Source organism: Schistocerca piceifrons, chromosome 7 (assembly GCF_021461385.2).
Source record: "Schistocerca piceifrons isolate TAMUIC-IGC-003096 chromosome 7, iqSchPice1.1, whole genome shotgun sequence".
NCBI lineage: Eukaryota > Metazoa > Arthropoda > Insecta > Orthoptera > Acrididae > Schistocerca > Schistocerca piceifrons.
The window spans coordinates 426,161,745-426,174,625 of NC_060144.1; the positions used below are offsets into that span (position 1 = coordinate 426,161,745).

The 12,881-nt window shown below is 43.6% G+C and overlaps 1 protein-coding gene across 1 annotated transcript in view; it reads left to right on the top strand.

The window, feature by feature from the left end:
• The window catches only part of LOC124805759 (mucin-2-like), a 193,636-nt gene that overhangs the window by 132,390 nt on the left and 48,365 nt on the right, over positions 1-12,881 (top strand). Inside the window, exon 6 of the mRNA XM_047266327.1 lies at positions 9,353-9,505. Coding sequence (XP_047122283.1) covers positions 9,353-9,505 — 153 coding nt within the window. The remainder of the gene's footprint in view (positions 1-9,352; positions 9,506-12,881) is intronic.

Consider the following 12,881-nt stretch of genomic DNA (forward strand, 5'->3'; position numbering starts at 1 on the left):
CACACTAGAGCGAAATCAGATTGTGTATTGTAAGGCGAACCTATGCACAAATGTAGACTCAGAACACTCTTAAATAATGATGAAGAGTAGACTGAAGTTTAAGAGCATCGTCCAAAAGTATCTGTTTGGAAGCATGTCCGATACCGAAGTTTTGAGGAGTAATGAGAAGCGTTTGAAGTTAGCTAAAGACGTGTATATTGTGATGAGGAATAGCAATGTAGGCTGTTCAATTGAATAGGAGTTGGCATCTTTGAAATGGACAGTCATAAATATCGGACAGTCATAGGTACAAGGAAAGTAACTGTAAAGAAACCTTGTGCAACCGAAGAAAAATTCCAGGTGACCGAAAAGAGAAGGAATTACAAAAATGTTCAGGGAAATGCAGGCATAAAGCAATGCAAACACCTTAAGGCTGGCTGAAGGAACGAAGTATTACAATCAGAAAAAGAAATGACCGTCGGGAGGATTGTCTCAGTATATAGAAAATCAAACCAACCTTCTGTGACTTTAAAGACAAGGGTGATAATATTATGAATGCAATGGCATTCCCACCGTTAAATTTAGAGGAGCGAGCAGATCTGTGGGAAGACTCCACTGAAGCCCTCTTCGAGGGAAGGGGTTGTCTGATGATGTGATAGAGGAAGTAATTGTCGTCGATGTGGAGGACGAAGGCGATCCAGTATTACAGTCAGAATTTAACAGTCGTAAGGTATTGATTATATTTTGACTCACAAGGGTTCTTGCTCGTTAACAACATTTAAAATATAATGTTTTAATAATGACTATTTACCCCTTATTGGAGTATATTCACAGAGAAGAAAAATTACAGTATGTCTGGTGTAAAGAAATGATGTCAACGTTGTTTTGAACAACAGAATGTCTATTTCCGTGGAAAGAAGGGATGGGGGAACGCCAGTCCTGTGTTTTTGCTGTAACCACATCACTTTACAAATTCACTTCTTCTCACGTCATTATCATCCTCCCTTTAGAGTTCTTAAACATTATGTTTTTTCTCAACATAATAGCCTCTTTGCAAGATGATGAAATCTCAGACACACTACTGAGCATATCTGATATTGAAGTATTTCTGGAGAATTAACATCATGTTTCGGATTGTAAAGACGCAGGTGATGCACCAAATCAGGAAGTATTAAACAGTGCAATCATTCTGATTTCGAACTATAAATCAGTGGAGATGTGGACAAAATACCCACCCGAAATGGAAAAGGCATGCAGAATGCACAAGGGAGCTGTGATGAGGCCTCAGAATTTTTTATGTGAAAACCTTGCAGCTTTTTATATATAACTCATGTTATTAAGATTTTATATCTTCATTTCCCGTGTCTGCATATTTGCACTCCCCTGATGCGAGAGGATATGGAATTTTAGCGTGTAACATGGTGGTGTGTAACGTAACTGTGTGGGTGCGTGAGAAACACCATGCTGCAGTCGAGTTTCGAATTCGGAGAGTTCATCCTTACATCGAACACAATCTCCTTCTGCATGACAATGTCAGACCACATACAAGCGTTCTCTGTCACTGATTATCCTCCATAGAGAGCACGTTTGGCCCCATCTAATTTTCATCTATTTTCAGTGGTTTAAGAATATCTTCGAAGACTTACTTTCAGTTTGTCGAATCAGTACGAGCTAAGGTGTGCTTATGCTCCGACAATAATATTCAAACATTGTACACTGACGGTGGCGGCAAACTCGTCTCTCGTTGGGAGAAGCGTATTCATCGCCAGGGTGACTATGTTGAGAAACAAATATGGCTTTCAGCTCTCTCAGATGTGGCAGACACGCCAAACTGTGGTAAAAAAATAAGGCCCTGAAATTGCATTGAATCTCTAAAATGTAGCATGGAGTCCCTCGCATACATTACAGGTAAAGTAAAAATACCATTAAAATGAACACACACATACACTTACCTGCAGAAAATTGAAAACTTGTCTTCGCAATCCACTCATCTAACCCCGCAGTGTAAGTCGCAACTGGCAAGTCGCTGTGGCAACACCGAGGAGGAACAGAAAACAGAAAAACCGTTCACAAGTACGGAGCACTGTACTGGACTCCATATCATAAATGTGATACTGTTGATGACTATGGCTTAGTGGGTAACACTTAAAAAAATGCCCTGAGGGACACATTTCTCCTGTTCAAATCGATCTGACAGTGAGGCACCAACTCGGATCCTAGAAGTGAGACAGGAAGGACCGCATGATAATGGGGAGGTGGCCACGAAGGCGCCACTGACGCAGTTGTGTGAGAATACAGTGTCTCCACTGATATCAAAGAATATGCTGATACGACACAGTGGTGCTTGCTTAGGAAAGACTGCTGTATAGTCGCCTCTAGCAGAGCCAGGTGGTCGACAGTGGACCGAAATCCCCGGAATCCACACTGAGAGCGACTAAGGAGATGTCTGGTCTCTAACAACCAGACCAGGTGACGTTAACCATTTCCTCCAGGATCTTTCCTACACGTTATGGCGATATTCCAATAGCTACTGGGATATGTATGGTCCTTTCCTGGTTTGAGGAGAGGTATCAAAATTGTCCCTCTACACGAATTGGGGAAAATACCCGTCTGCCACATAGGATTAAAACATTCAAGGATGATTTCTTTCGATGCTACTGGCTAATTTCTAAGCTTGCAGTACCGGATCTGATCTTGACTGGATGTGGTATCACGAGTCTTGGACATAGCTGACTCCAGCTACCACATGTAGAAAGGGTAGTTGTAAGTTTCGGAATCGTTGGCTCTAAAGTAAAACTTTCTCCTCTCTGCAGTCGCATGGTAGGGACGAGACGCCGGATCCTAGCTGCCATTTGTAGCAGTAAGTGCCAAATTTTCCACCAGCGTCTGAGAGAGGAGAATGGAATGTAGTCGAATTAAGTCGGGTGATGCTGAGGGAATTACTTTAGGAAATGAGACACTTAAAGTAGTAAAGGAGTTTTGCTATTTGGGGAGCAAAATAACTGATGATGGTCGAAGTAGAGAGGATATAAAATGTAGACTGGCAATGGCAAGGAAAGCGTTTCTGAAGAAGAGAAATTTGTTAACATCGAGTATAGATTTAAGTGTCAGGAAGTCGTTTCTGAAAGTATTTGTATGGAGTGTAGCCATGTATGGAAGTGAAACATGGACGATAAATAGCTTGGAAAAGAAGAGAATAGAAGCTTTCGAAATGTGGTGCTACAGAAGAATGCTGAAGATTTGATGGGTAGATCGCATAACTAATGAGGACGTATTGAATAGAATTGGTGAGAAGAGGAGTTTGTGGCACAACTTGACCAGAAGAAGGGACCGGTTGGTAGGACATGTTATGAGGCATCAAGGGATCACTAATTTAGTATTGGAGGGTAGCGTGGAGGGTAAAAGTCGTAGAGGGAGACCAAGAGATGAATACACTAAGCAGATTCAGAAGGATGTAGGTTGCAGTAGGTACTGGGAGATGAAGAAGCTTGCAAAGGATAGAATAGCATAGAGAGCTGCATCAAACCAGTCTCAGGACTGAAGACCACAACAACAACAGTCTGAGAAATGTCTTTGGGCGCTGTTTGGAGACATCGCCGTGCCAGCACTGCTGCTATTGATGAACGACTGTGTTTACTACAAATACTCTTGATTTCTTCCCATTGTTTCGTAGGACAAGTGGAACGTTTGATGGAAACCAGAAACGCTTGTCATGACCGTTTCTTGTTCTCCTTAATCATACGTCGGACTTTGGTTCTCGCCATTCTAAAGGCCATAAGATGGTCTGCCGAAGGGTGGCTTTGAAATCCACATGACTGTTCCGAATGGCTAAAGGGCAGTCTTTGGTCCACCAAGGCATAGGTTGCGTCCTAAAATGACCAGGGGACTGCGGAATTGATTGGTCAGCGGCATGATGGACCACTCGTGTGATGTGGTACACCCATTCCTGGACGCTGTCGCAGCTTTCAAACACAGCCAGCTGTCGGAAGAGCCTCCAATTAGCTATGCTGACCCTTCATGTCAGTGGCTTCTCTGCAGGTGGGGCTCCATCCAGTAAGGGGATGCGGTTTGGAATGTTACGCTAGAATAAAGGTTGTCAGTGACCTACCACTGAGCAGAGCCTGTGAGTGTGGGCAGCCAGAAAGAGAGATCAGTGGCTGACAATGAGCCCTTAGCTGAACAGAAATGAGTGGGAGGAGCTGTGCTGAGAATGCGCATCACATGAGACATCACGAGGCTCTCCAAAACACGACCTCGAGGGCAACTAGTGGTCGAGCCACACGAGACGTGATTGCCACTAACGTCGTCCACGAAGAGAAATGGGTTGGGGAGTTGTTTCACAAGAGCTGTAAGAGCTTCAGAGGCTACAGCATCATGAGGTACATACAACGAGCAAACTGTAAAACTCTAATGGAAATGAATTACAACTGTAACTACCTGCGGGTCAGTAGACAGGGAGAGAGCACAGGACGAACATGGTGACCCTTCCCTTGGCTCCTGTAGGTCATCCTTGATGTACAGCATATAACACTGTATCACAGGGACGTCTTTATCTTTGAAATGAGTTTCTTCAAAACACAAGCACAAGGGGCGCGCCTGTGCTAGGAGTTTCTGTTCCTCCACATGAGTCCTGAACCCATTGATATTCCACTGCAGTATCGAAGCCATTTTAAAGGTGAGGATTTACTCTGTCTTTCCCCTTCTTGATATATCGCGATGGCGATAAGGCAACAAAGGGGATCACCTGAGGGACTCGCTGGTACACTTGGGCAAACATCAAGGGTCATAGCAGCGATGAGATTATCTCTGTCAGATCCATCAGACGAGAGCACGGTCTGTTGGCTTCGGAACGAACTGCTTTGATCATTTGGCCTTCGACCCCAGCTTAGATTTGGGGGACGTTGACAAGGCTGATGGAAGAGAAACACCATGTGGAACTTCATCCAGTGTCTGCTGTGAGGGTTTTCTGACAATGATGGGGCTAATACTTTAATACTTTAGCGATAGGGACCCGCAGTACAGGATGTTAACTACATTTATAGGTATATGTGCCCTACTTAAGAGTCACAGTCTTGGTGCTAACACTGATCTTCTGGATGGACAGGCTGCATCAACATGGAGGGGAAAGACTTGACGAAAATTGGTGTCTGAGTGGTTTTAAATTCCTCCTTTGCATTAGAGTACAGGTGACTTTCAGTTCCCGAATCTTCTTTTCTTGAGTGCAGACAGGACAATCCGTACTCCAGACTAGATGGACCTGGGAGAAATTAACACAATTGGGTGGCGCAGTGCACTGGAAACCCTGTTCGTATGCTATGCTGCCACATCAGCTACATGTAACCCAACTGTTACAATCCGTGTTGGTATGACAGAAGCATTGGCACTTGAAGCAGTGCGTTCGATTGGGGACGTACCGTCTGACCTAAAGGTGAAGAAATCCTGCTTCAATATAGTCTGGCAACCTGAGATGACTGAATGTCAGAATAAATTATGCTGACCTATGGAGATCCCAATCAACCCTCTTCATAAGACTTTGGGCGTCCATCACCAGTGCAACTGCCCACTCCTCTTGTAGTTCTCTCCTATCGATACCCATAATGTCCTGGGAAGTAACAACACCCTTAACACTATTTAACCCAATGTGAAACTCATTAGTGGTGGGATATTCCCCAAGTAGTTTGGCATTCAGTTGGTTCTGTACTTGGGAAGCCTTCACAGTCTCCAGCAGAAGAGTACCATTCTGTAGCCTCTTGATAGATTTGAGTGGCCAAGCAAGTCCTTTGAGTGCTTTATGGACATAAAATGGCGTCAGCTTTTCTAAAGAATCCTCGACACATTTGATAACAACATAAACACTATCCATACAGGAAGTGGTCTATTATTGTGGATATTGTCATCGATAGTCAGAGATGATCTAAGTGGACTAGCCACATGAGGCCTTTTTAGGATTTGGGTGGTAAGACTGCCCAACACCCACCCGAACCTTTGGGATTAGAAGAATGAAATCTATTCTTCATGGTGTTCCCATGAACAGTTAGGGAGGAAAGTCCACCCACACAGAGCCCCTCGTGTCTGGGTAGCGTTATACAACTGAGCTGCGGCAGGTTCCTCTGAAGTCGCCCGCTATTGACTGATGCACCGTAACAGCCATGCATCTCATCAGTGCGCAGCACACGTTGAGATAGAGGGTTTTTGTATAGATGTTTTTACCATCCTCACGATCCGGGTGGTCAAGCCAAGATCCCCATTCCAAGAGACAAACACGTTCTATCACCGCGCCCTGTGGTGTTCGCTGAAACGTGCTCAGAGCTTATGGTGAAAGGGAACTGGTGGTGCCTACCAGTTCCCAGCTGAAGAATCCCGGAATAGCCAAGCCCGTACTTAGTAAACAAATGCCGAGTCCCTGAAGGCTCGAACTTCTATTAGGATTCCCACGTCCCACGTGAATGCGCTGCAAAATTATTCTATAAAAGGAGCAAGCAGTCTGCGTGGAATGTAATTCTTCAAAATTCAAAACGTAAGTGAAGAGAGTTAAAGAAACCCCTGCACTTTATGAACAAGTATAACACAACACATTTAATGTAACTCCATTGACTTCGCTGTGTCACTACAAGGCACACATCACTAGGGAAAAATTTCTCAATATATTAGGTTTTATTTCTTAATAATACGTTCTACTGAACCAAATACTGAATTAATGTCCGTATGTTTGTGTAACAAGTAATACTGCATCTTGGACAAAGAGAAAAGAGCTGCGGCCAATGGTAAACACCACGGACACTGAGAGAGGGGAAGTGAGTCTTTCACTTATTCTCATATACAACACTCTTCTTTAATTCTGATATGGCACCGTAATATATATATATATATATATATATATATATATATATATATATATATATATATATATATATATATATATTTGAGACGAAAGGAAGTTATCAACATGTGCAGTCATTGATGGGAGCATGTACATTGTTAATGGATTCGGTATGTATATGGTAACTCTCTTTGAAATAGCGTTTTACAGCACCTTGCTGTAGACATTTGTGGCTTCGAAGCCATGTGCAGCTGTTAGGGAGACGAACACCTGAAAGCACTTACCAGGGATAGAATGCTGTTCCCAAGAATTTCTAGCACCGATGTGCAGAGAATGCTTCTGTCCGAAGAGGCGAAAAACTGGCTACCAGGATCTATCTGTTAGGTGTTTCTGGCCACGTCAGGGACGGGGGTGCCGGAGGGAAGTGAGGCCCCTAGCCTAGGCATTTTGACAGTGTCGTAAATACCAATTTGTGTAAAGAGTTAACAAACATAAAGATTCACGAGTTTCGATGTTCACCGCGGATCTGACGCTATCTATGGAGCCATCAGGTGTCATTGTCCCTCTGCCTACCGAGTTTTTTGCAAAAGCCTCAGGCCTTCAGACTAATTTTAGGATGGAACGCAAAATTTATGGTGGATTTCAAATGGTCTGTTTTGGGAAACAAAAGCATTTCTCACAGTTTAGACGAGGTCCGTGGCGGGACATGTGTAACGATCAGCCCATCTGCAATATATATCACTTGAAACCTATGAGAAAATAAAAACACACTGTTTGAAGTGGCTGTGGGAAGACAGTTCGGGAGCGTAACATCTTCTCCTCCCGGTACTGAAATTTGTCAGAGACTGGCTGCCTCTCCAGCAGGGAAAAGAATATCATTACCTTTGCTTAGGATTGACTGGAAGGTAGAGCAAATGAGCTAGAGAGAAGCCATGGTAGCTGTGGAGTCTTGTGATTGGCATAAAATCTTTGTGGGGGGAGCTGCGTGGATGCGCTTTTAAATTTACCGAGGTTTGATGGAAAAGAACAAATGGAGAAATGGTGTTTCTGATTCAGACTCCAGTCTGGAGAGGAGATGCTGGTTTTGACTGTTGTTGTGAATCGCTTGTAGTTAGGACACAGGTGACTTCACATGGTCACTCGACTTGACTGGGGAGCATGTGGTGACGTCTTATCAGCACCATTTAGACATCAGTCACCTTGGACAACTCGCTTTGCCGAGGATAATCTTATTCCCATCAGGTCTACCACCTTGACGTTTGATCCCTTTGTGTGCACTGCTATATCAGTGAGTCAAATTGGCCAATGGTATTACTAGAGAACAGGTGCGTCACATGCTGGAAGGTTGCAGGACGCCATCAGATAGATATTGCCCACGACTTTGCATATTTCGTGCAAGGGATAACGGATTATAGCGACGCACATCGCAACTCTGCAGACGCTTGCGCCACAACCGTGACATGAGACAGCGCTAAGCATCGAGAAAGAGGTATAATATTGCTGCTCCAGCTTGTTAAGGCAAACATAATAACAGTCTGGACACTTGTTCTCAGCTGCACTAATACAGAATAACTTCTGGGTAGAACGAATTCCTCAAAGTCTACTCAGCGTTAGATAATTTTAAATTGCGTTTTCCATGTTTTGAGCCAGGACAAATAGATTAAACAGATAAACCGTACTCTTTGCCAACCAAACGCCACCCATTGGAATGCTAATTATTTGTTGTTTCTATTTGTGTTGCCATACGTGAATGATTTATTTGTCTTTTCCATTACTTGTGTTTTATGATCTATAAATTCTTGACATTTTTATACAAGATTAATCCTGCGTCGATATATTAATCAGCCGTCAATAATTTACGTGGCAACCATTTCATAACATTATTTCAGTATTCAAATTTTACCTAAGATTCTCACTAAAGTGATAACCTCCAGTGCAGGCTAGGAACAGCAACTACAGTCACAGGGTATGATTAATTTAGCGGATGCATAGCCAGATAGACATATGACAGGCTTATAAGTTAAAGGATTGCTGTGAGGGTGAACTTACAACCGCCTGTAGTCTTTCAAATCAAGCCGCTAAACCAGTGTAGTCTTGCGACACATCACTGGTGATCGACTGTGTATTCCTTTTGAAGGTAGTGCCACCAATGTCGAACGGGGAGGAAGTTGTTAGTCGAGATACATAAGAAATTGATTAATACTAGCACGAATAACTTATTCGTAAACATGTTACTTCTGAAATATTCATTTCCTAACATTAAATTCTCATATCCGCAACCATCTAAATACAGTTTAGAGTGTCACAAATCCCGAAATCGAAAAAGAGACAATACGTCAATGCAAAGCCGGATTGGCAGCAATCATTGGCACCTCACCATTTGTTTTTGGAAGGTGAACCTTCCTCGGCAGAAAAACATTTTCGCCTGATGGTTTTAGGTAAATGGTTTCAACAACCATCTAGTATCTTGCAAACGTCTTTTGATGACTATTGCTCAACAATTCCAATATTATTCGTTTTATTTGGTACAATATCTAGTCTCTTAATCGCCAGTTCTAGAAACTACAAGCACGCCGGAGTTAGAAACATACACACCAATAGTGACAACACAGCCTTCTGATGGATCAACACTGGTGGTTCAAGGAGGTCTTGATGACTCACCAGAAGCAACGACGGCACCTGCACTACACACGACTCCGGCTTCAGGTATGAACTGTTTACATTTCTACTGTTTTCACTATTGCTGTATAACTTCGATTTACGTACTTGCATCATTCATAGGATCAATCGTTAGATCGTTAGATGCCCACGCTTTGCAGATCTCTGTACTTGTGGTTGTGCTGTGTATTAGGGCTGCTTCTCGTTGCATTCATGTATGGAACTCAGGATAAAGGACTTCCTTAGCGCGTCAGAGTGCGATTTAAACTGTCTTAATCACGTCCTGGTGGCCCCTGTAGTAAAGAAACGTGGGAACTGTAATACATTCCTAAGTTGCATGCTTAAATCTGGTTATTTCTACTGAAGTAGGCCTTCGTACTATAGCTGACGTCAATCAACAAACGCCTACCAGTAAGGGATTTTTAGCATTTCCCTAAGGCTCAAGCCGGGGTTCAAGCCAAACTACAATTCCAAGAAAGATGCAACATCTTCAAGGGCTTTGCTCAATGACACCAGAATATAACATGTGCTTACTGAGGGCTTGTAGTGTTAGTGATTTATTTGTAACGGTCATCAGCAATCAGTGGGCGCTGACGAGAGAGCAGCCTGTGGCCCCTCTGCTTTAGCTCTGAATCTAGTGACAGTGCTGGATTTAAGGGCGAAAAGTGCTTGGAACACTCATTCAGGAGTACAACCATCCGCCGCAGGGAAGTATCTACGCCTGTTGAACAACTTAAGGCATCGCATTGTGGATCTGTAGGAACTGGACGGACGAATCGACGGATGCTGCACATGTTGGGCACAGTGTATCAATGGTGCGTCTCTGCTTTCAACATTGGTCTGTGAAATCTTGTTTGACCTTCAGACCAGATTCTGCAGGTCCGCGCAGTACAGACACACTTCAATTACGACGCACTTATCGAGCAGCAGTGGCCGGCCGAAATTCATCCAGGGGAGAAACCTGGGCCCATATTCTACCTTATGCGTCACCAAGGACCGCTGGAAACTGTTTAGTTGCAGCAGGACCAGTATGACGTGTGCCTCTCGCTACTGACACTATGACATAGAGATGAACGGCTTCTCTGGTGTTGTGAAACAGTCGGCTGGAAGATGTCTTCAGTGATCAGAGTAGGTTCTTAATTTTACCCTGGTCTGCTGCCATAGTCAGGCAAAACTTTTTAAATGGATGTTCCACCATTTGATTTTGCCAACGGCCCTGTCGCAGTGGTAACACCGGTTCCCGTCAGGACACGGAAGTAAGCGCTATCGAGCTTGGCTAGCATCTGGACGGAGGACCATGGAGCTCTGTCGAGCGCTGTTGCCAAGCGGGATGCGCTCAGCCCTTGTAAGGTCAATTGAGGAGCTACTTCATTGAATGGAGCCACTTGGCCTGGGTGAGTGGTGTGCTGACCACGTGCCCTACCGTATCCATATCCACTGAGGCCTTCGTCTGAGGATGGCACTGCGGTCGTTCGGTTACGTTGACCCTTCTGAGGCCTGTTCGGACGAAAAGAGTTAACAATCATGATTTTGGCCTTTGACCATTTTCAGGTACCACAAATTTGGACATCTTAGGACTTTTATAAACAAAGTCTTCATCGAAATAAGTTAAATTTGCTTATATAATGCTGGAACAAAACCACTTTCACCAAGTGTCTAGCAGAAACAAGACAAACATTTGTGATAACACACACACACACATACACACATACACACACACACACACACACACACACACACACACACACACACGCACACACACACACACACACACACACACACACACATAGGACAATTATTCACTGTATAGTAAACATGCTTGTTTTACTCCTACCAGGCATATTGTGAATGTTTTCTCGTTTTTTATACTGTGAACCCTGCGTTATATGAGAAAATTTAATCTATTTAGATGTGATTTCTTTCATTGAAATCTGATCATGCCCAACATCGTGGTACATCTAAACGGCCAAGGGCGGAAATCTTGATTGTGCAATAAAATAAACGACTATACAGTTAAATGGAGGAACTTTCGTTTCAGATTGTTGCTTCTGTCTGTATGAGATTCATCGAAGAACACCTATAAGGCACAGACCTGGTGAGCGGTCTGTTCTGGAATGCATTCGCCAACAACACACAGGACACATCCCAGGCTTCGTGATTTAGGGGAATACCAGTTACAATCTGCGGTCACTTTTAGTGTTTATGGAGGGTAAAATAGCGAGTACCTCTTACACTGCATATGTGCGACTGCTCTTTCTTCGACAGCGAGGTGATATGCTTCTTCAGCAGGACAATGCACGTCCACATAACTGCTGTAGCGACGCCACGTGCTCTTCCTGCCAATTGAACAGGTATGGGACCTAATGAAGCAGGAACTTATTCGTTCTCCTTAGCTTGAAAAATTGGTGAAATGCAACAAAAGGTGCAAGAAGCCTGAGATGGTCAACCGTAAGATGACATTTGGCACCCTTGTGACCGTTCGCATGCTGTAATACCCGCCTGTGTGTTAGGCACAGGGGGAACCACTGTGCATTCATGGGACGGTTTGAGCATCCTTTACTGTGACATGTCTGCTTCATTTAGTTTGAATTCGTTAGCACATGTTTCTACAATAGTGTATTACAGCCACATCGCTTGTCAATAAAATGTCCTTGCCCTTGAAGGTGCTGCATTTTCTTCTGGTACTGTATGACAGTTCGTGCTGCATTTTTTTGTGTAAGTTCTATGCCAACTTTTAGCCCTGTTGCGTGTGAGGTCCATACACTTAAGTAATATTCTAGACTGAGTCACCGGAGAGTTTCAAAGTGATGCCCTTTTTAAGCTTATTGTATATTTCCATTATCATATCAATGGCCGGCCCCTTTGACCGAGCAGTTCTAGGCGCTCCAGTCCGGAACCGCCAGCCTGCTACGGTCGCAGGTTCGAATCCTACCTCGGCCAAGGATGTGTGTGATGTTCTTAGGTTAGTTAGGTTTAAGTAGCACTAAGTCTATGGGACTGATGACCTCAGATGTTGAGTCCCATAGTGCTTAGAGCCATTTGAACCATATCAATGAAGCGGAGTATAACACTTGCTACACCAGCCCTGTCACTAGACTAACGTGATCATTACATTCCTTGTGTCCACACACTTGTAGTCGCAGGTATTTGTATGAGTTGACATTGCGCTCATTGCTAGCAAAACGATTTTCGGATTCGCGAGTTGCATAATTTTACCCTTCAGAACATAAAAAGCTAGTTGCCAATCTGCACCCCTTTCAGATCTTTACAAGCTCTTATTGGACGTTTCTAGAAACTACTTCAGCACACATAATTGTATAATCTGAAAATAGTCCGATGATGCTGTTAGTAATATTTGCTATATCATTAATAACAAGCTTGAACAGGTGGAGCAAGGCTCTTCTCCAAGGCTTGCATCAGTTAG